The 19,817-nt window shown below is 39.1% G+C and overlaps 1 protein-coding gene across 1 annotated transcript in view; it reads right to left on the bottom strand.

Annotated features, from left to right (window-relative positions):
- Window positions 1–19,817, bottom strand: part of LOC117985287 (uncharacterized) — a 56,726-nt gene that overhangs the window by 16,277 nt on the left and 20,632 nt on the right. The window contains exons 5-16 of the mRNA XM_069500961.1: window positions 12,753–13,137; window positions 12,140–12,295; window positions 11,226–11,411; window positions 10,368–10,492; window positions 9,581–9,740; window positions 8,952–9,047; window positions 7,999–8,123; window positions 5,778–5,919; window positions 4,609–4,785; window positions 3,257–3,388; window positions 2,851–2,988; window positions 1,455–1,617 (exon numbers count right to left, since the gene is read on the bottom strand). Of these exons, the coding sequence (XP_069357062.1) occupies window positions 1,455–1,617; window positions 2,851–2,988; window positions 3,257–3,388; window positions 4,609–4,785; window positions 5,778–5,919; window positions 7,999–8,123; window positions 8,952–9,047; window positions 9,581–9,740; window positions 10,368–10,492; window positions 11,226–11,411; window positions 12,140–12,295; window positions 12,753–13,137 (1,985 nt within the window). The remainder of the gene's footprint in view (window positions 1–1,454; window positions 1,618–2,850; window positions 2,989–3,256; window positions 3,389–4,608; window positions 4,786–5,777; window positions 5,920–7,998; window positions 8,124–8,951; window positions 9,048–9,580; window positions 9,741–10,367; window positions 10,493–11,225; window positions 11,412–12,139; window positions 12,296–12,752; window positions 13,138–19,817) is intronic.

The following is a 19,817-nucleotide window of genomic DNA, read 5'->3' as shown; positions in this document are numbered from 1 at the left end:
TCGGTTTTTATTTTTTTGTAAAAAAAATTTATTTCACAATTTTTAGTGGCCCCATGGAATTATGCTATGACTGGTTAAAAATCTACTGTTTACTAAGCTATTACACTGATCGCGAGCAATTTACTCTTATCCGTTGAGGAGTTCCAGTATCTATCTTCGAAGATGTTCATCAGATCTTCACCAAATTTAAATGGGACCAACTTTGAAGTATACCCTTTCAAACAAAAAAAGAATTTTCAAAATCGGTTCAGGCGTCTTCGTGTAATCGGGGAACATACATAAAAAATAAAAAAAATAAAAAAAGATTTCGACGAATTGAGAACCTCCTCCTTTTTTTGAAGTCGGTTAAAAAGCATCGCAACTCACCGCACGGTGGTGCGCGCTAGCTCTAAATGTCATTCCTTTCATAATGCTCTCTGTGGAAAATGATAGATTTAGGCTCAATTTACATTGAAAGGGCATAGAATTTGCTATGTAATATTTAAGAAATGCGCTTCCATTCTATTTTAATGTAAATTAGGTCTAAGTCCTGTCAATTTAGTTTAGTTTACAACAGAATTAGGGCGTTTTTTCATTGACCGATATACCGATATATCGTAGCCGATATCGAAGTACTGAAATGTATAGAGTGACGTTATGATGCTTTTTCACTGACCGATACGATACCAAGAGCAAGTACCGAAAGGGTGCCCCACGATACGGCCCATATAACCGAAAGGTTGGTGGGGCCATGGGAGGTGGAGGGTTGACCGATACGACACCGTTATATCGTTGTCGACACATCATCGGCTGTCAGTACCACGTCCGCTTTCTATGAATCTAGGCCTCTAGAGCATCATCCCGATAAGGATATAGAGTGGCGCATGTTTGTGTACAATGTCATTACCCTGCCGCCACCTGCTAGCCCTTTCATGTCATCATCGTCATCATAATGCTTAACCCATCGCCGGCTCACTACAGAGCACGGGTCTCCTCTCAGAGTGAGAAGGGTTTTGCCCTTTCATGTAACTTTAACTATTGGATGTAACCAAAACCTTTCATCAATATTTCTTTATTTGCAAGTAAGTAAAGCAAATAAAATAAATATAACTCGTCGTCTGTACAGAATAAGTACAGCTACAGTATACAGTACAAAATATCGACAAATCAAAATCATCAAATGAATCGTGGTATGTACCTACCCGTTATCTATCTTATAATATGAATAAGCAGTTTTTTAGTTATCGTAGGTTGTATTATAACACACACCACTGGTATCGGTTCCATGTCGCTGAGTCAAAAAGCTTCAAGGCAACATCGGAATCGCTCCCGTGTATCGGCTACGATATTATCGTTACCGGCCAGTAAAAAACGGTCTTGGCTACAATTTATATATTGTGTATTTACAACTAATAAACCACATGCAAAACTCAAGACATTCTCTTCTCTGTCATGCTCATATGGTCCTCTCTTACCTTTCATGGAATGTATTTGGTCTTCAAGCAGTCGGATCCGATCTCTGGAGGCCTTGTTCTCCGACACGAGCCTCTCGAGCTCCCTCTGCGCCTCCGTCTTAAAGTCGTTGGCGACCCGGACGGTCATTAGCAAGTCACTCTGGAACTGTTTCCATTCCGTTTCCTGGTTGGACAAAGCCAATTAAAAACCAGCCAAGTGCGATGGAACTGTTTCCATTCCGTTTCCTAGATGGACAAAGCCAATTAAAAACCAGCCAAGTGCGATGGAACTGTTTCCATTCCGTTTCCTAGATGGACAAAGCCAATTAAAAACCAGCCAAGTGCGATGGAACTGTTTTCATTCCGTTTTTGGATGGACAAAGCCAATAAAAACCAGTCACGTGTGAGCCGGACTCGCACACCAAGGGTTCCATACCATCGTACAAGAAATAACACTTTTTAATTTTTTTTAATTTTCTTGGCCAATGGTCATTTAAATATATTATTTGTTGTTATAGCGGCAATAGGAATACATATTCTGGGAAAATTTCAACTCGCTAACTGTTACGGTTCATGAAATACAGGCCGTTGAAAGACAGACGGACGGACAGCGGAGGCTAAGTAATAGGGTCCCATTGGCACGCTTCGGTACGGAACCCTAAAAATGAAGCAAATAGAAATTATATAGTATTATGCCACAGTATGGTGGACTATGACTCCACTGTATTGCTATCACTTTCACTCTTGCGTAATAATTGCTTCTCTCTTCCTGTTTTCAAAAACTGTGCCATTCTTTTCTTTATATCTTATTATGCTCTGCTTATTATAGTGCTAACATCTCGTCTGTGACTACTTGTACCTATCACCATCTCTTTCACTCTTATTGAATACTCACATCCCTCTCCCTGTCCCTCGTGACCTGCGCCAATCTGGTCCTCGCGTCTTGTATCTGCCGCTCCAACTCCGCAGTCCGGGCTAAAGCTTCCTCCGCTCTACTCATTAGTGCTAATTTCTCGTCTGTGACTACTTGTACCTATCACCATCTCTTTCACTCTTATTGAATACTCACATCCCTCTCCCTGTCCCTCGTGACTTGCGCCAGTCTGGTCCACGCGTCTTGTATCTGCCGCTCCAACTCCGCAGTCCGAGCTAAAGCTTCCTCCGCTCTACTCATTAGTGCTAAATTCTCGTCTGTGACTACTTTTACCTATCACCATCTCTTTCACTCTTATTGAATACTCACATCCCTCTCCCTGTCCCTCGTGACCTGCGCCAATCTGGTCCTCGCGTCTTGTATCTGCCGCTCCAACTCCGCAGTCCGAGCTAAAGCTTCCTCCGCTCTACTCATTAGTGCTAAATTCTCGTCTGTGACTACTTGTACCTATCACCATCTCTTTCACTCTTATTGAATACTCACATCCCTCTCCCTGTCCCTCGTGACCTGCGCCAATCTGGTCCTCGCGTCTTGTATCTGCCGCTCCAACTCCGCAGTCCGGGCTAAAGCTTCCCCCGCTCTACTCATTAGTGCTAATTTCTCGTCTGTGGCTACTTGTACCTATTAAAAAAGACGTATATTTTAATGGGATACCTAGTATGAAAATTTAGTAGAACAAGAGGAATGCGAAGATCAGAGAAGAAATTGGAAGTTACTTCACAGATTATAATTAGGCTAAGGAAGACATCGATGCCATTAACATCTGGATGAAGGAAAAATCTGAATGAAAATTCGAGGTGTGATTTGTTCATTCACCTTTAACTTGAACTGACTTCGTTTTTGCTAGCGTTCTGGTATGAAAGACATTTTTTTTTAAATTATAACTGACTTGTATCTGCAGTTCTGACGTGGTCTCCTGCAGCGTATGCAGCTCTGCTTGCAGCGCGGCCTTCTCCTGCCGTAACTGCTCCAACTGGAATTCCAGCTCTGAGATCGTGGATTTGGCATTGTTTCGCGACACCTGCAAATGGAGCTGCATTATTTCAAATTATCTTTTCCGCCCAGGTCTCGCAGAGCGTTGTCTCTATCGTTGAAACCGACAAAACGTCACATATAGTACGCGACAGGTTGAAATGGCGATCGGAGAGGGAACGTCACGCACACCCGCACAGCCCCCACGCTTACACAATGAAGGCGAGCGCGGGTGCCGTGCGGGTGTACGGGGCATCCCCCCGCCTCGTACCCCGATTGCCATCTCAACCTGTCGCAGACTATACCTATTCAATACAAACCTCAAAACAAGAGCCTCAATAGCTCAACTGGTAAAGGAGTGGACTGAAACCGAAAGGTCGACGGTTCAAACCCCGCTATTATCGTACCTACTCCTAGCACAAGCTTGACGCTTAGTTGGAGAGGAAAGGGGAATATTAGTAATTTAACATGGCTAATATTCTTTTTTAACCGACTTCAAAAAAAGGAGGAGGTTCTCAATTCGTCGGAATCTTTTTTTTTTTTATGTATGTTCCCCGTTTACTCGAAGACGCCTGGACCGATTTTCAAAATTAATTTTTGTTTGAAAGGGCATACTTCAAAGTTGGTCCCATTTAAATTTGGTGAAGATCTGATGAACATCTTCGAAGATAGATACTGGAACTCCTCAACGGATAAGAGTAAATTGCTCGCGATCAGTGTAATAGCTTAGTAAACAGTAGATTTTTAACCAGTCATAGCATAATTCCATGGGACCACTAAAAATTGTGAAATAAATTTTTTTACAAAAAAAATAAAAACCGACTTCGATACACAAACACTAAAAATTGAAAAATAATTTAATTTATTACCGAATATATTATGTATACAAGAGTTAATATAGTTCCATAATAATATTTTTTGGGGTCGGTGCCAATGAGGTGCCATTGTGGAGTCTCATAAAAATATGAAGTCTAGACGATTCGCGCAGCTAAAGCTAATTGGCACCGGCACCAAAAAGTATTATTATGGAACTATATTAACTCTTGTATACATAATATATTCGGTAATAAATTAAATTATTTTTCAATTTTTAGTGTTTGTGTATCGAAGTCGGTTTTTATTTTTTTTGTAAAAAAATTTATTAAAAAAATTATTTATTTTAAAAAAGAATATTATTTACGAGGTTATTAATTACTTGCACTGTTATTGATGAAGTAAAAAGTTTCGACTACTGCTGAGGACAGACGATGTGATCGTGTCGTAACTTACAAGCGCGTCGTCGTGGAGTTTCCGCGCGTCGGAGTGCGCTCGGTCGAGCTGTCGCTGCGCGTGCGCGAGGCGCTCGGCGAGCGTGTGCGCGCGCGCCGCCGCCGCGTCCGCCTCGCGCCGCGCCGCCGCCGTGGCCGCCGCCTCGGCCTGCGCCGCGCCCTCCGCCGCGCCCGCTAACTACACAAATATATGGGGGTAAACAACCAGCCCCGAAAAGTATTTTCCACACACATTTTTTTTTTTAAATTTTATTTCGACTTATTGAACAGTGAACATTTTACACCACACTCTTAGACCAAATCACTAGATAAAAACCGAGACTGGTGTTTGCAATTTGCAGCCCAAATAGACCGTATAGTCTGAGCTAGGGCTGACAAAGATCGTTGACCTCACATGATTTATTGTGATTTAGGTAGGTACCTTCTTATTAGGTGTTAGTTAACCTTTCATACAAAAGATTTATACAAAACATTCATACTTACTAGCATTCATACAAACCTGTACCTGTTTATTTTAATTTAATTTACCATTTATGTACTTTCTTCTTTAAATAAAAGAATTTAGTTTTATAAGGTAAAAAATTAAATTATAATAAATGGATAAATTAATGTGTAAATGTTAATATTAATTGTTATTTGGAGTGGTACATGCTCGTGAAAATCTTCTTTATGCCTAGGCAATAAGCGGACTAAAACTGCACTTTATGCTTTCGTGCAAGTGTTGTATGGATAGTGCCTAAGCATAGCCTCCTATGCTCCTATGCGTTCCTGGTACTTTATTCATGTAAGCTACAGTTGGTGTCATATCATATCTCCGACCTTGAACTTGCGCAGTGGGTAATATATCGATAATATATTTGGCGTCTCGTTAAAAGCCCTCTGACCTTATACCTGCACAGTGGTTGATTTATCAATATACGGTTATGTATACACAATGACCAACAGAGGTGAAGTATGAGAGTGAGCTCACCCACTGGTCGCAGTCGCATAATCAGTGTTTCATTTATTCGCAATCGAAATGAAAAGCAGAGTGTATAACTCAGTGATAAAACCCATTTTAAGCCCTTTTGCCCACCAACTCGCTAAAGTACCAACTCGCCAAAGCACCAAACCAGCCAACAAACTTACCTAGGTACCAGTTTAACGAGATAATATGCTGTCAAAACATACCTGAGCCTTAGCTGCCTCGAGCAGATCTCCAAGCGTGGTGATCTGGTGTTGCCTCGCGGCGGCTGCCTCGCGCGCCGACCCCGCCTCTTGCTCCCAGTGCGTGCGCTCCGACTCTAATCTCTCCACAGCACTTTCTAGGCTCCTGTGAATCAAAACAAACAAATTCAAACAATTGGGTATTTGACTCCAATTTTTTATTACTTTATTATAAACTAGAATAAAAATAATGACGTAAACTGAAAAACTAATTAAATCGATCAAATAACAAAAAAGTTAGATAGCAAGTTGACATATCTTGATCACATAGACAAGGTTATTGGCAAATCAACAAAACTGTTAGGTTTTATTATGAGGCAAGGTAGAACCTTTAAAGAAACCAAAACTAAAATAGCTCTTTATAACAGTCTTGTTCGCAGTAACCTGGAGTACTGCAGTGTAGTGTGGCGGCCGCATTATGCTACACACTATTTAAGATTAGAGCGTGTCCAAAAAAGATTCATGTGGCATCTGTCATATTCAGCAAGGATACACAAAACAGTTATTTCTTATAAGGATAGAGTAAAATATTTTAAAATGATGACCCTTAAAAATAGAGGTGACTTGCTAGATCTTATGTTCCTATATAAATTGCTAAGAAATAAAGTAGACTGTCCAAGTTTACTTAGCAAAATCAATTTTAGAGTGCCGCGTAGATATCCACGCACTGCCATAACTCCTTTAGTGCCACCACTCAGCAGAACAGTCTTCGGGGCCAACGCTACTCTGCCCCGGTTGTGTAAACTATACAATGAGCGCAGTCAATTGATAGATATAAATACAAATTCGATTGCTATGTTTCGTAAGTTAGTGATAAGCGACCTAGTCAAAAGCTAGCCAATAGCTGTACCTACCCTGAACCTGGAATTTAATATTACTATTAAACTATTTTTGTAATTTTAAAATTAATGAATCTATATTTTTACTTTTACATACCTACCTAGTTATCTACTTATTATTTTTTTTAGTCTCATTTCAAAATATATTTTTTGTATCTAAACTACCTTTATAAAGTGAAAGTAGGTATAATGAAATAGAAATTAATTTTAGAAATAAGAGTGTGTTAGAACTTAGAATGTGTAGAATATAAGAAAATAGTAATTAAGTATAAACGTAAAAAAAAATTGTAACATTATATTATACCTAGTAGTTAATTTAGTTTTTTTAACATATTTATTAATTTTACAGTAGAACGTTTACCTACTGTTTACTTTTTAACCATACCTACAGACATACTGAATGGAATCTTTACCTACTTAAATTTTTATCCCCTTTGTAACTCTGATATCTGTACGGAATTTGCATGCAGTGTTTACTTTTAAATGATTTAACATAGTTGTGCATGATAGAAAAACCTATGTATTTATTATAGTTAGTAAGTTTTATGTTAAAATCGCTAGTAAACCATTCAATAAAAAAAAAAAAAAAAAAAAGTTATAAGCATTTAAATATTTCTGATTAGACAGAGATACAGCAGTTTGACGTCACACCTACTAATGCCATAGTAGCTTCGTGCGGTTTCATACAAATTTTCGTTTTGCGAGAAAGGGATAGCAGACCCTCCCACTCCAAAATTAAAATGCCTGTAATTTTGTAAATCTTTGTTGGCTTTTAATATTTTTTTCAGTGTTCGTCATTATTTTTATCCTAGTTTATAACAAAGTAATAATATTTATCAAATTCAAAAATAGGCAAATACTCAATTCAAACAAAACGATGTTTTGCCAGAAAAAATTTAGACCCAGTTTAAGCAGACGTTAAAGAAAAAAAGAACGAAAAAGGACTGAAGAAGATTTTTTTGTAAGAATGTCAATTTTTTGTAGAAACCTTACGCCCTACTAAATAAAAACTATATACAACAAAAAAACTAGAAACGAAGATATTTAAAGAGTATCCATGTATCAATAGGTCTTCAGCTGTTTCTGAAATTATTCAAATTCTTGATGTTGAAGTCAACAGATACTGACATCTAAGAATCAAGAAAACTAGGTCGTATACCGTGAATCATCTAGATATTAATTTCAGGGATCCTCAGAAGAATATTGAAATGGTTGTAACACTGCCCCGAGACTGAATAAAAAGACATCACAATTCACAGTAGGTGCTGCTTAGGCGTACCAGATTATAGACAAATGGATCAGAAAGTGTGATCCACCAAAAAGTGACAGGAAAAATTGATCCTCACCTAATTTTTTCAGTCAACGTTTCATTTTCTTTGGTTTTGTCTTCTAACGCCGTCTTGGTCAGCGTTAGATCCGCTTCGAGCTGCTCCTGCTTGCTCAGTAACAATCTTCTTTCTTCTTGAGACACCTGATAAAACGAAATTATTTTGAAGTAGGCTCAAATAAATTGACGTTCTTCAGGTGAAAGCGACATAAGTGCATCTGAAGCTGAACTTACTATATCCAGCCGTTGGATCCAATAAGTTCATTATAGAGTTGGACTAAAATTAAAACACTGCCCGCTTTTTAGACGTATCTGTATTTATTTCTTCGGGGATCAATCCTTGAGAAACAATTTGAGAAGAAATTTTACAATTGGACGTATTTTCTTTCCAAGCCACAATGAAGTCAATATCTAGGTATATCCTACCAGGATATTTCTTTTGTGATGCGACATGTCATCTTACCGAATCACCCAGCTGTAATTGGTTTTTCAAAATGCCTCAATTTTGACTTCATTGTGGGTTGTATCGTTTTATTTTTCAGAAAATACGTACGAACGTATACTGTATAGTATATATAAAATACTATTCAGGTTTTTCGTAGAAGTTAGTTGGTTACAGTGCGCGTCCGAAAGTAATGTACATCAACATTTAGAAGGAGATAGCAGATTCGTAAAGCGTTGTCCCTGTCGTTGAGACCGACAAAACGTCATATAGGTATGAGTGACAGAGACAACTCTACATAGCCGAAATGTCATTCTAAAGGCCGATGTGATGTACATTACTTTCGGCCTCGTACTGTACGTGCTTATACATTCACATTATCCTTTTTACAGAGCCTGCGACATTGGCAAAAAGTTCACTCAGACATAAACGGGATTTTTAAACCAGTTTTTCCAAAACTAAATAACTAACACGTCATGAAGGCTTCTGAAAAGGTTTATGGTCAATCAGGTCCTAAAAAAGAGGCTTACTTTGAGAACAGCAAACAATTGTTGATCCGTGTCCCCGGAGACCACAGTTTCTGGCTCAACGCCCTCCCGCATCAACATCTCTTGCAGCGTGTCCACCTGGAACAAAAACCAATCGTAATCACCAATTTCTACAAGTCCACAACTATGAGGCGGGGGGACGCTCCACACACCCGCACTTGTCCACACCGGGGCCTGTGCGGGTGTGCGGGGTGTTCCCTCCCTGATTGCCATCCCTAACTGTCTTGTACTATAGTAGTCATTTTTTATTTATTTATTCAGATACAAGTTAGCCCTTGACTGCAATCTCACCTGGTGGTAAGTGACAATGCAGTCTAAGATCGAAGCGGGCTAACCTGGAAGGGGTATGGCAGTTTTTAGTAAACCCATGCCCCTTTGGTTTCTACACGGCATCGTACCGGAACGCTAAATCGCTTGGCGGCACGGCTTTGCCGGTAGGGTGGTAACTAGCCACGGCCGAAGCCTCCCACCGGACCAGACCAGAAATTTAGAATTTATAAAATTCCTAATCCCTGCCAGGAATCGAACCCGGGATCTCCCACTAATAAGACCACAGCACTTACCACTGCGCCAGGGAGGTCGTCAAAATCAAAAGTCATCATCCCAATTACCTTCGTTCGGCTGTCTTCAAGTTTCTCAGTCTGTCGACACAGCGACTCCAACAGGACCTGCTTCTCGTCGGCCAACCTTTCGTTGTCGGCGTGCGCGTCGGCCAATTGCGATTGTAGATCCGCCAGTTCGGCGAGGGTTGCTTGTAGTTCTTCACTCGTACTGGGGAAAGAAGAAAAGTCTTCCAACATCATCGATATAAATGACAAGACATGGTCAAGTGGAAAAAAAAATTCACGGTTTTGGAACCAAATAAATCAGCGCCTACTAATACTAATGAACGACCCGTTTGAAATCCAGACGTCACTGAGGTTGCATTGGTGCTAAAGCACCACTGAGTCGGTGTCATTTTGTTTGTTCGATAGCCCTGTCCATACGAAGTAATATATAAGTCAATGTCCAACATGCTTTACTTTGAAAATTGGTAACATTGGCTCAAAAAGCGGTGATCGTCTAGTGATGTAAATGTGATGATGATCATACGAGCGAGAGCGAAAGGGAAGACAGACAAGCGGGACGTGTACAGAATAACGGGAGAGGATGTGGGTAACAGGAGACACCACGATCTGCGATGGGAATCGCCCGTATCTGTGACGTCTGCCCCAGAAAGGGGAGAGTGACAATATAGGGATGAGATAGAAAAGAATTTGTAGGGAGTCAAGAAGGCGCCCCGGGAAAGAGCCACCGAGCAAGTACCAAACAGGCGCCTTCTCGCGTATCGGCCCATGTAACCGCAAGGTTGGTGGGGCCATGGGAGGTGGTGGGTTGATCTAACAAGACATAACTGACCTGTAATGATGCTCCTCCATTTGGAGTATCCGATCCTGTAGGCAGGCGACGGAAACTTCGCTGAGCGAGGAGGAAGAGTGTTTGTCCCATTCTGGCGTGCTTGCCTCGCCACTGTCGCCTTCACCCTGTAATGATACCACAAAATGACAATCACATCACGGCATTTAGCAAACCTATTGAGGCATTAGGACGAATATTGATTTATGGAACCTTTTTTCAATCGATAGTTTTGTTGGAGTCTCCTAAGGTTACGTGATATTATAACCTAGAAAAGAAACGGGAGTCCTAATGCTAAGTAGGCAAAAAAAAAAACGTTAACTTCTTTTGGCACATTTCAGAAGGCTTACATTCTAAGTTTAGTGTATGATCTTCTTTAGTGGTACCACTCCGACTAGCGAATGTATATTCCGATTTATCCTTCACGAAATGGAAGAGCTATAAGGCACTCTGACATATTCTACTCTCCGTTGCAAAGTGCAAGAATCACAATGGCGGTACCTTCGGTAGCAGTAAAATTCACATGACTGGTATTATCGTTCACGATTGTTACAGTAACTTTGCGCCTTCTGGGAATCACATGGTGCGGCGAATAATGCGGCGGGGGGTGGTAAAGGTACAAGGCAGCTTACCCACAGAGGCTGTAATCTTCTCATCCACCATACCACGCGCGTAGCGTTCTTGTCCGCCAACCGCTTCAACGGTAGATCCCGCTCCAGGCAGGTATAAGGCGTGTTAATTATTCAATATCTCTCACAATTTACCTGTATATGGTGTATGAGCGAGACTAAAAGATTTGCGTGGCTTCGTTTCGATTCGTCTCTTTATTGGCACGCGTTTAACCAGTACAGTACAACTCACGTTGTGCGCGAGCGCGATGGAGGCGGGCGCGGAAGAGTGCATGCGGCGCGGCGCGGGCGCCAGCAGCAGCTGCCGCTTCTCGCTGTCGGAGAGCGGAGAGTGCGCCACGCCGCGGAGCCGCGCGCGCAATGTTCCGTTCTCGTCCGCCAGACGCTCCAGCGTCGCTTCTCGCTCAACTTCTATTAACTAAACAAGAAACAGAATATTGTACTTTAGGACCTTACACAATACTTGAGGTATCGCGGAATTCTACGACACAAGGCATCGCGAGAATTTGGCATTGAGGAGTTAGGTCGTTCTTGCCATTCAAAGCCGTCCCGCAGCACCTCATCAGCTCTCACATAAACCAGCAGATCTTACGACGCCCTAAACTAGAATTATAATAGTTCGAGCTCAGATCGCAACATGCCTTCTTAGTTAGCTCGCTCGAGAATCTTAGCTCGTCATTCGAGCGACGTTGTTCTTACGACGCGACACCGCACCGCAAATATTGTGGAAGGGCCCTTGGAGCTTGCACTTACATCAGCTCTCACGCTAATCAGTAAATCTTACGACGCCCTATAAATATTGCACATCGAATTTAAGAAAGATATTTCGGCTTCGTAGAGCGTCGTCTCTGTCACTCGTACTAATGTCACATTTTGTCAGTCAGACAATGCTCTATGAACGTTATCTCTTTCTCTAAAGTTCGATGTGAAATATTTCCTGCCGGGTACTTAAAAGCTGCGGTAAGACAGAATCGACTTTCATTCAATTAATCATTCGTACTTGGATCGCACCATGCCTGGTGCGTCAGCTCGCTCGATTAAGCTGCGCTTTGCTCCATCATTCTTATCTCCTGTTCAGCCTCAACTGCAGCTCTCTCACTCCAAATATAAGCGACAGTCAAACATAGAGTCATACAGATTGCTTACCTTTAATCGTTCGAGTTCAGATCGCAGCCTGTCTGCCTCGTTAGCTCGCTCGAGTAGCTCATCCACTCGGGCGCCCAGCTGCGCTCGCTCCATCATGCTTGCCTCCAGTTCTCTTCTCAATGACTCCAGCTCTCTCACTCCAGATGTTAGCGACGCCTAGGCATAAAACAACGGTTATCAGATATCGGTAACGGATCTATACTTCCAAAAAAGAAATTAATACTTCAAAAATATTATTGTCGTTTGGTGTAATTTTTTGAAAAAGATTAACGTTTCAAAATTAAATGATACACACAGAAAAATACGAGAACATTTTAGCGAGCATTCTATCGAGCGTTCTGGCGAGCATTCTAGCGAGCACACGCGACCGTCAAGTCTGACATCTTCATGAAGAATAGACGAGCATTCGCTAGAATGCTCAAGATTTTCGAAGCAAAATTTGGCTCTATGCTTGGCTCGGCTCGTTGTTTAGTTCGACAAAAATAAAAACGGCGAATGCTCGATGTTCTGTTACAAGTGAATGCTCAAGTTTATCAGCACCTTACATTTTTTTCTGTATATTATTTTTTGTGTGCAATAAAGAATTCTAAAAAATAAACTAATCATGTCTCACCTCAGAAGCTACTCTAGGCCTCAGCTCGACCTCTTGGAAGCCCGGCATGTGTTCGGCATTTAGCATAACTGGTAAGCTGATGCACTCCTGAGAACTCCTCTCGTCTACGGACCCCGCTCCCAGCTCCTCCGCGCTACCGTAATCATGGCTCCTAACCTGCCCATCTTCGTATCCCTCCAAACCTTCCGTCAGTTCAGGATCTTCTAACACCGCATTGTTGTTCCCCAGATCCTTCTTCTTGTGAGGCTTGTGGAGTTTCTCTTTGGATCCAAATATTTTGAGGGTCTTCTCTCTTGCGGGCGCGACTTTGTGGTGTTTGGAGTCGAGGCTGGAGACTGACGGAGCGCCTTTTAGAGTAGACTCCTGCTTGCCCTGGCTTGGTCCTCTACGGAACAAGGATTTGAACTTCATCATCTTGACTAGTTTATATCATATTTCGTTACCGCGTCACTGGTCGATTGTATTTGCATATCGTAACGGTCACTGCGTCCGCTGTGTGATCGGAATTATTATCGCTATCTATTGTATTGTTTAGTGTCTAACGTGTAACGATATTTGATCACTTTTCGTATTAGCATATAAAAGTTTCGAATGAGGCCATCCATGTCTAAACATGGAAAGTTGGACCGAACACATTTACACAGTTCATTGTTTATAGATAGTAGGATAACATAGGCTATAAGAAAACTTTTTATAATATACTACGCTTTGTTTTGGCTATGGTAAAATATTGCATACTAATGTCTCCAGAATAAACGCTACCTTTTTGCCAGATTTCAACAAGATCGATTTAGCCTTAGAGCGGTGATAACTGATAAAAACCAGCCAAATGCGAGTCAGGTTCGCGCAACGCGGGTTCCGTACTACAGTCTACCGTCGTATTTTTTCGACATTTTGCACTACGAAAACTAAACTACGATGCATAAAAATAAATAAATAAACGGTTTTAGAATGCACAGGTAAAGCCCTTCCATAATAAATACCCCACTTGATATAGTTTTCTTACTTCGAAAATTGAAAATTCTAATTATTATTTTTGTGTGATGTAATGTAACCCTAAATTCACGGTTTTCAGATTTTTCTAAACCCTAAAAACATTGTTTTATAACAGTCTAGATTAATAACAAATACCTAAAGCCCCCTAACTAATTATCTAATACCTACAATTTCTAGCTAATCAATCTACTATGATAAAAGATTGCGCTTAGATCTGTCTGATATAGTTAAAAGGGTTGTTTATCTTGTATACTAAAATAGCTTCCTATCAGGATCTGTTAGTCAGTTTTATGATAAATTACAATGATAATGTTATAGGGTCGCCATAATTTTTTGTAAAGAAACCAGGATGCTTTAAGATGTGTGAACTTTTTGTTTATTTTATTTTATTTGTCACAACAGAACCACCCACAGAAATAAAACACACACTTAAATTAGTACCGGTTTGTTGGTTTGTCCTTCAATCACGTCGCAACGGAACAACGGACCGACGTGATTTTTTGCATGGGTATAGTTAAAAACCGGGAGAGTGACATAGGCTACTTTTTATCCCGGAAAATCAAAAAGTTCCCATGGGATGTTAAAAACCTAAACCAATGCGGACGAAGTCACGGGCGGACATCAGCTAGTTACATATTAATAAGTCTTTGAGTTCTAAATAGGTCTTGTGCGAGTCAATTTACGGTTTAACTATAAACTATTGAAGTTGCAGTGAAATAATTATTTTCTCTCTTACTCTAACTATAGCTTCAGATCTAAATGCGGGTTCTTTAAATACACTTCTGTCATTGTGCGGACTAAACGAGAAGAATATAAGTATATTCTCCTGACTTATATGCATGTGATCTACTTGTTCTACTTTAGTTTTCCTGCTGACTTATGAGATAAACAAATTGCAGACGCAAATCTAGTAGAAACGCGTAAGCACCAGAGCTTTAGACATTTTAGAGTTAGATTTTTCACCCGTATCATGATTTTATTGTCAGTTCGCGATAACAAGGCCGTAAATAAGGTGTATTTATTTATTTATTTTTATTTTTCATGTACCAAAATTGTAGTTACAAAGTAATAATAAATTAAGTTACATTGGAAATGCTTATCTCTAAACAGAGATTTGTTCCAGCTTCCCATTCAGGGTTGTGAGTAAGGCGTATCAAGAAGTGGAATAGTGTATAAGGTTGACGGAGCTCACTCCCTACTAAAATTGCTGTGCCCAACGGGGTTCCAATATTGTTATTATATAGGTAATAATAATTGTTTAATGACTTATGTATTATTAATATTGGAATGCATTAAATAAATAAATGATAAATGTAAAGTTAGGAGGGGCTTAGTTGTCCATAAAAATATATTTTTACACAAATGCACTAGATACGGGATGAAGTCAGAAGAAATCCACAATATGTCTTTTAACTTGGCACGTTGAAACCGGACAAATCCCAAACAACAAGAGCGATTTTTATATGAAATTGTAAGAGGCACTTCCTGGATCTAGGTGCCTCTCTGGATGCCTAGTATAGGTCTAGGAAGTGTTTTATGTACCGATATTTATATGTACAAATATGCATTAATAAACAGCTTTTATTTATATAACAGTTTTTTACCTATATTTTATTAAATTTGTATAACGCGAACTCGCCATCCTCACATAAACTTCAACAGTTTCTAGAGGATGGCGAACTGTTTATTTTAAAATGTGTTATTGAAATTTACGTGATCAATAAAAAAAAAATGAGGACGAATGGTCACCCTACAAATAGGTACACAACACGTGGTATTGATTATGGGTTGTTGTCGTAGACTACGCAGCTCTGAGTCAATTAATTGCCTCCACTACATTTTACCTACTACGTTTATGAGGTAGATAACATGATTTTGTTGCGTAACACAAAATAACATGTAAATGTACATAATTTATTTATCATTATACGTAGTTACCTATAGTTGATAATAACTTTTTTAAGTTATTTTCAAGTAAGGTAACGTAAGCTTTGCTGATTGAATATATATGAATGAAGATAATGCCTCAGAATACATAATGTCTGTGTACGATAATAATTCGCCGTCCAGAGTGAATACCACAGAATTCGGAATTTGAATACAAGTGGCAAATGAGTGTGTCGCCGCCCGCACTAATGAGGAGGTTTCCAGGCAACGTTCGAGATAATTTTCATAGATGGCGCTGGATACTTCCACCACTAAAGATGAAAAATAATACCTATATCTATATGATCTATGCTTTAATGTTTAGGTCATTTCAATTAATGACCTAGATGAAGAGTAAGAGCGTGCACTGCAATTTTCCTTACTTTTTTTCCCCCACAAAATCTGTGAACTATAATAGGAGTATAATTTATTAATTTCGCATCCGATTTAAATTTAAAGTGTAGATCCTATAGATATAGGTATTATTTTTCATCTTTAGTGGTGGAATTATTCAGCGCCATCTATGAAAATTTTCTCGAACGTTGCCTGGAAACCTCCTCATCATAGATTATCTACTATATACTAGAGATAGATGTGCGACTCTAGATTTCTTTTTCAAAGTTACGCGTGTGCTCACATCTAGAGGGCACTAAAAGCGCGCTAGGCGTGCGAGAGCGCGAAAATTTAAATGCTATTTAAATGTACTTTACTAAAATATTTTATATTTTTGAACATGTTTTAAAAAAACATCAATAATTCCATTAACGTTTGTTTAAAACATGTTTAAAAATATATATTACAAGACTGACTCTTTAAGATACTAAATTATAAAACACTATAGAAATAAAAAGGTTTTAAGGTTTTGTAAAATATTTTATTTTCATAAATTCGTAACTAGGTACATAAAATACATACCCAAATTCAAGACCTACGAGATTGTGAAATAGGTAACGCTCAAATCCAAAATTTTTGGTTATTTACTTTTCATAACTTTCATATCACTACCACAACTGGTGTATTTCAACGATCTTCAAACTGGTGATTGCAAATTTGATAATTCGTAACTATATATTATTTCATTATCAGTCTTGCTTTCTAAATGTTGTCCTACTATCTCTTTTCATTGTTTAAATGGTTTCAAAGAGAGGAGTAGCCAGGTTTTGGAAAGCCATGCAAACATCTGAAAAAGTAATAACATAAAATATGCATTAGTCTATACTTACTTATTGTACTTAATTAGTTGATAGCTGATACCTATAATATAAAAATAACTTAGTCAATAAAGTTCAAAACAAATGTTGTAAGTACACTTAATTACAAAACAAAAAATTTACAGAATTAGTAGTGAATAATCCATAGCAATATGATAAATGCAAAAGTGTGTCAACCTGTCTGTATGCTAGCTTTTTACAGTAAATTTGTGTAACCGTTTATGATGAAAGTTAGTACAGAGATAACTTGCATCCAGGTAAGGACATAGGCTTCTTTTGTCACGGAAAACTCAAACAGTTCCCATGGGATTCCCAAAAACCCTAAATCCACGTAGACAAAGTGGTGGTCATCATCTGTTTGGTACAGAGATAGCTTGCATCAGACGGTTGTAACTTGTAGGCCACATTTATCCCGGAAAATTGGACTTCTCACGGGATTTCTAAAATAGTTTTTTCGAGCGGACGAAATCGCAGGAACTATATACCTAGTATCATGATAAAATACCTAATGTGCTAATGGTGCCTTAATGGTGCATAGAGTTTGACTCATTGAAGTAATTTTGAGTTAGATTACGAGTAAGCTGATTTAATACTTACCGAATTAGTCACATCCAGACACACATCGAGATCTCCGTGGCATTTTTCTGCACAAATATATTCACAGAAAAATCATTTCACAAAGCAAAAACAAGTCCGTAATCCGTAGCCGTGGTCAATCGTTCAGGCATGAATCGAGTCACTAAATCAATCCTTAGAATATAGTTATCGAGGTGGTGAAAGGAAATACAGACTACAGAGTCCTGTTATTAAAGCAGGGTCAGATAAATTTAACAGAAATATAAATATTTACTACAGCACACGAAAACATGAAAACTTGGTTATAATTTATTAATGTCATTAAAATTACACCAATGTGCCCGCCATCTATTGACGTCTTTTGTAAACTGTTCTCTATTTGTTTAGCCGTCCTCGCGCTTAGATGGCACCACAAGCGATTTTCAATTTGCGATTTTTTAATGTTCTAGAGTTGCACCCCTATGCTCCTCATTTGTGCGCGTTTTTTAAAAACACCTGGGTGTTTAAGTAGATTTACAGTTTAATTTCTTTACAATACTAGAGATAATAATAAGTACTTAATAATTTAATATGTTCTTCCGCATGTTTTGTTTAAGTTGCTAAAAATCGGCGACACACTGTTTTGATATTATAGTGACGTCGGGTGCCATTTCTATTATGTACTGGAAGTACTGCTGTAAGAATAATTATTCTAAAGCTGCAAGCCTGTTAAGGTGGAATTTTCGTTCCAGAGCCACTAGAGACTTAGGTACTTTCTTATTTGTAAAAAGACCTAGATACACTTTTGTAACTGCCTATATAATAATTTTATTCTTCTCAAACCAGGGCGCGTTAGGAACCCTCGTAACTTTAGATTTAAGTTTACGTAATATTTTCAAATTCAACAATAAAAGGTATACAATGATACTTAATTAGAATAAATGTTTTGAGTATCATAATATGAGAATTGTTCGGGAGTCGATAAATCGTTCAAGCTTAGAATTACAACTCGTTCAAGATTTATCGAAGGGAGAATTTATCTTTTTTCGTGTGACCAATAAGTGTCAAAATAGAAAGTGCAATTATAGTAAATGTTCTAAAAATGAAATCAGTGGGGATAGCAGGGTGTGGTCAGCGCGGGCCCCTCTATTTGCTTGCGGGCTAGGGGAATACATCGAAGCACTTTCGCTGAAGGGAATTGCACTAAATTGATTGATTGTTTGCCTATAATTGAAATTTGAATATGTATAATGCGTAAAAAATGACTGCTTACGTGCCATTTTATGTCAAAGGTACGCTTTTAGTCCTTACAGCCCTTTCACACTGCGTCCAGTTTTTTGCAGGATCCCGTTTTCTGCTGGATCCCGTTTGATGGCGAATGTGTTTATATGCGTACCTAGTCAAATTTTCTTTTTATGTTTGACAGTTTTGTCTCAGCACTTTTTCCTAATTTTAGACTATTTTGCGCCAAATTGCCGGAATGATGATAGATAATGATAAGGAGGGAAGAAAGCGAAATGTGAGAAAGAGAAAAGACAAGACAGAGGAAACTAGAGAGTCAGCACGAAGTACTTGTTGTCGCCATATTGTTTTTTTTTAATTATAGCCAGTGTCACGCGGGATATAAGTCCCACAAATTGCTAATGTGCGTGGCCGCCATTTTAGTGACGTCATTTCAGTGACGCCATGCCAGACATGGTTCCAGCGCATAAGCAATTTGCGGGACTTAAAATGACGATACCCCGTAGGTATAGGTAGAAACTAACATACATGAACCCTGAAAACATTAGGTAAGTACACCCCTTTTCTGGGCAGTCGTGAAAAAAAAATTGTCGAACTATATCTTTGCTTTGCTGTTCAAGTAAGCAAAACGTCGTCTCGACGTCCAAATCAGTCAAGTACGTATTAAATACCTAACCATGTAATAGTTAACGGAACTAATAACCGCTTAACAGCTTTTAACTTTCACTATCAAAGATAATGTCTCCGGTTACACTAGTTTCAGTGAAATGTGGATTGAATAATGAAATTATTTTACCACCTTTCACGTAGACGAAATAGGAGTTAAATTAATTAGGTATAATGTAGGTGCCATGGAATTCTGAATATGTCCTAGAAATGTTATTTGCAGTCTTCACAGATCCTGAATTGTTTAAGTTTACGGGATGACTGGTTGCCCTGTGGCCGTCTAAGTTATAACCGCGAGAGTGCGTGTCGACGTTTTTTAATTCGCTCATCCATATTTAATTTAATAGTATAAATACGAAAAAGACGCTCTTTTGTCATTCTATCTGGTTTCACGGCCCATCCGTTTTCTCATAGTCTAATTTTGTCCCGGAAAATTAAAGAGCTCCCAAGGGTTTTTTAAAAAACCTAA

The sequence above is a fragment of the Maniola hyperantus genome, chromosome 9 (genome assembly GCF_902806685.2).
Source record: "Maniola hyperantus chromosome 9, iAphHyp1.2, whole genome shotgun sequence".
In the NCBI taxonomy this organism is placed as follows: Eukaryota; Metazoa; Arthropoda; class Insecta; order Lepidoptera; family Nymphalidae; genus Maniola; species Maniola hyperantus.
This window is presented reverse-complemented; position numbering and strand designations above follow the sequence as displayed.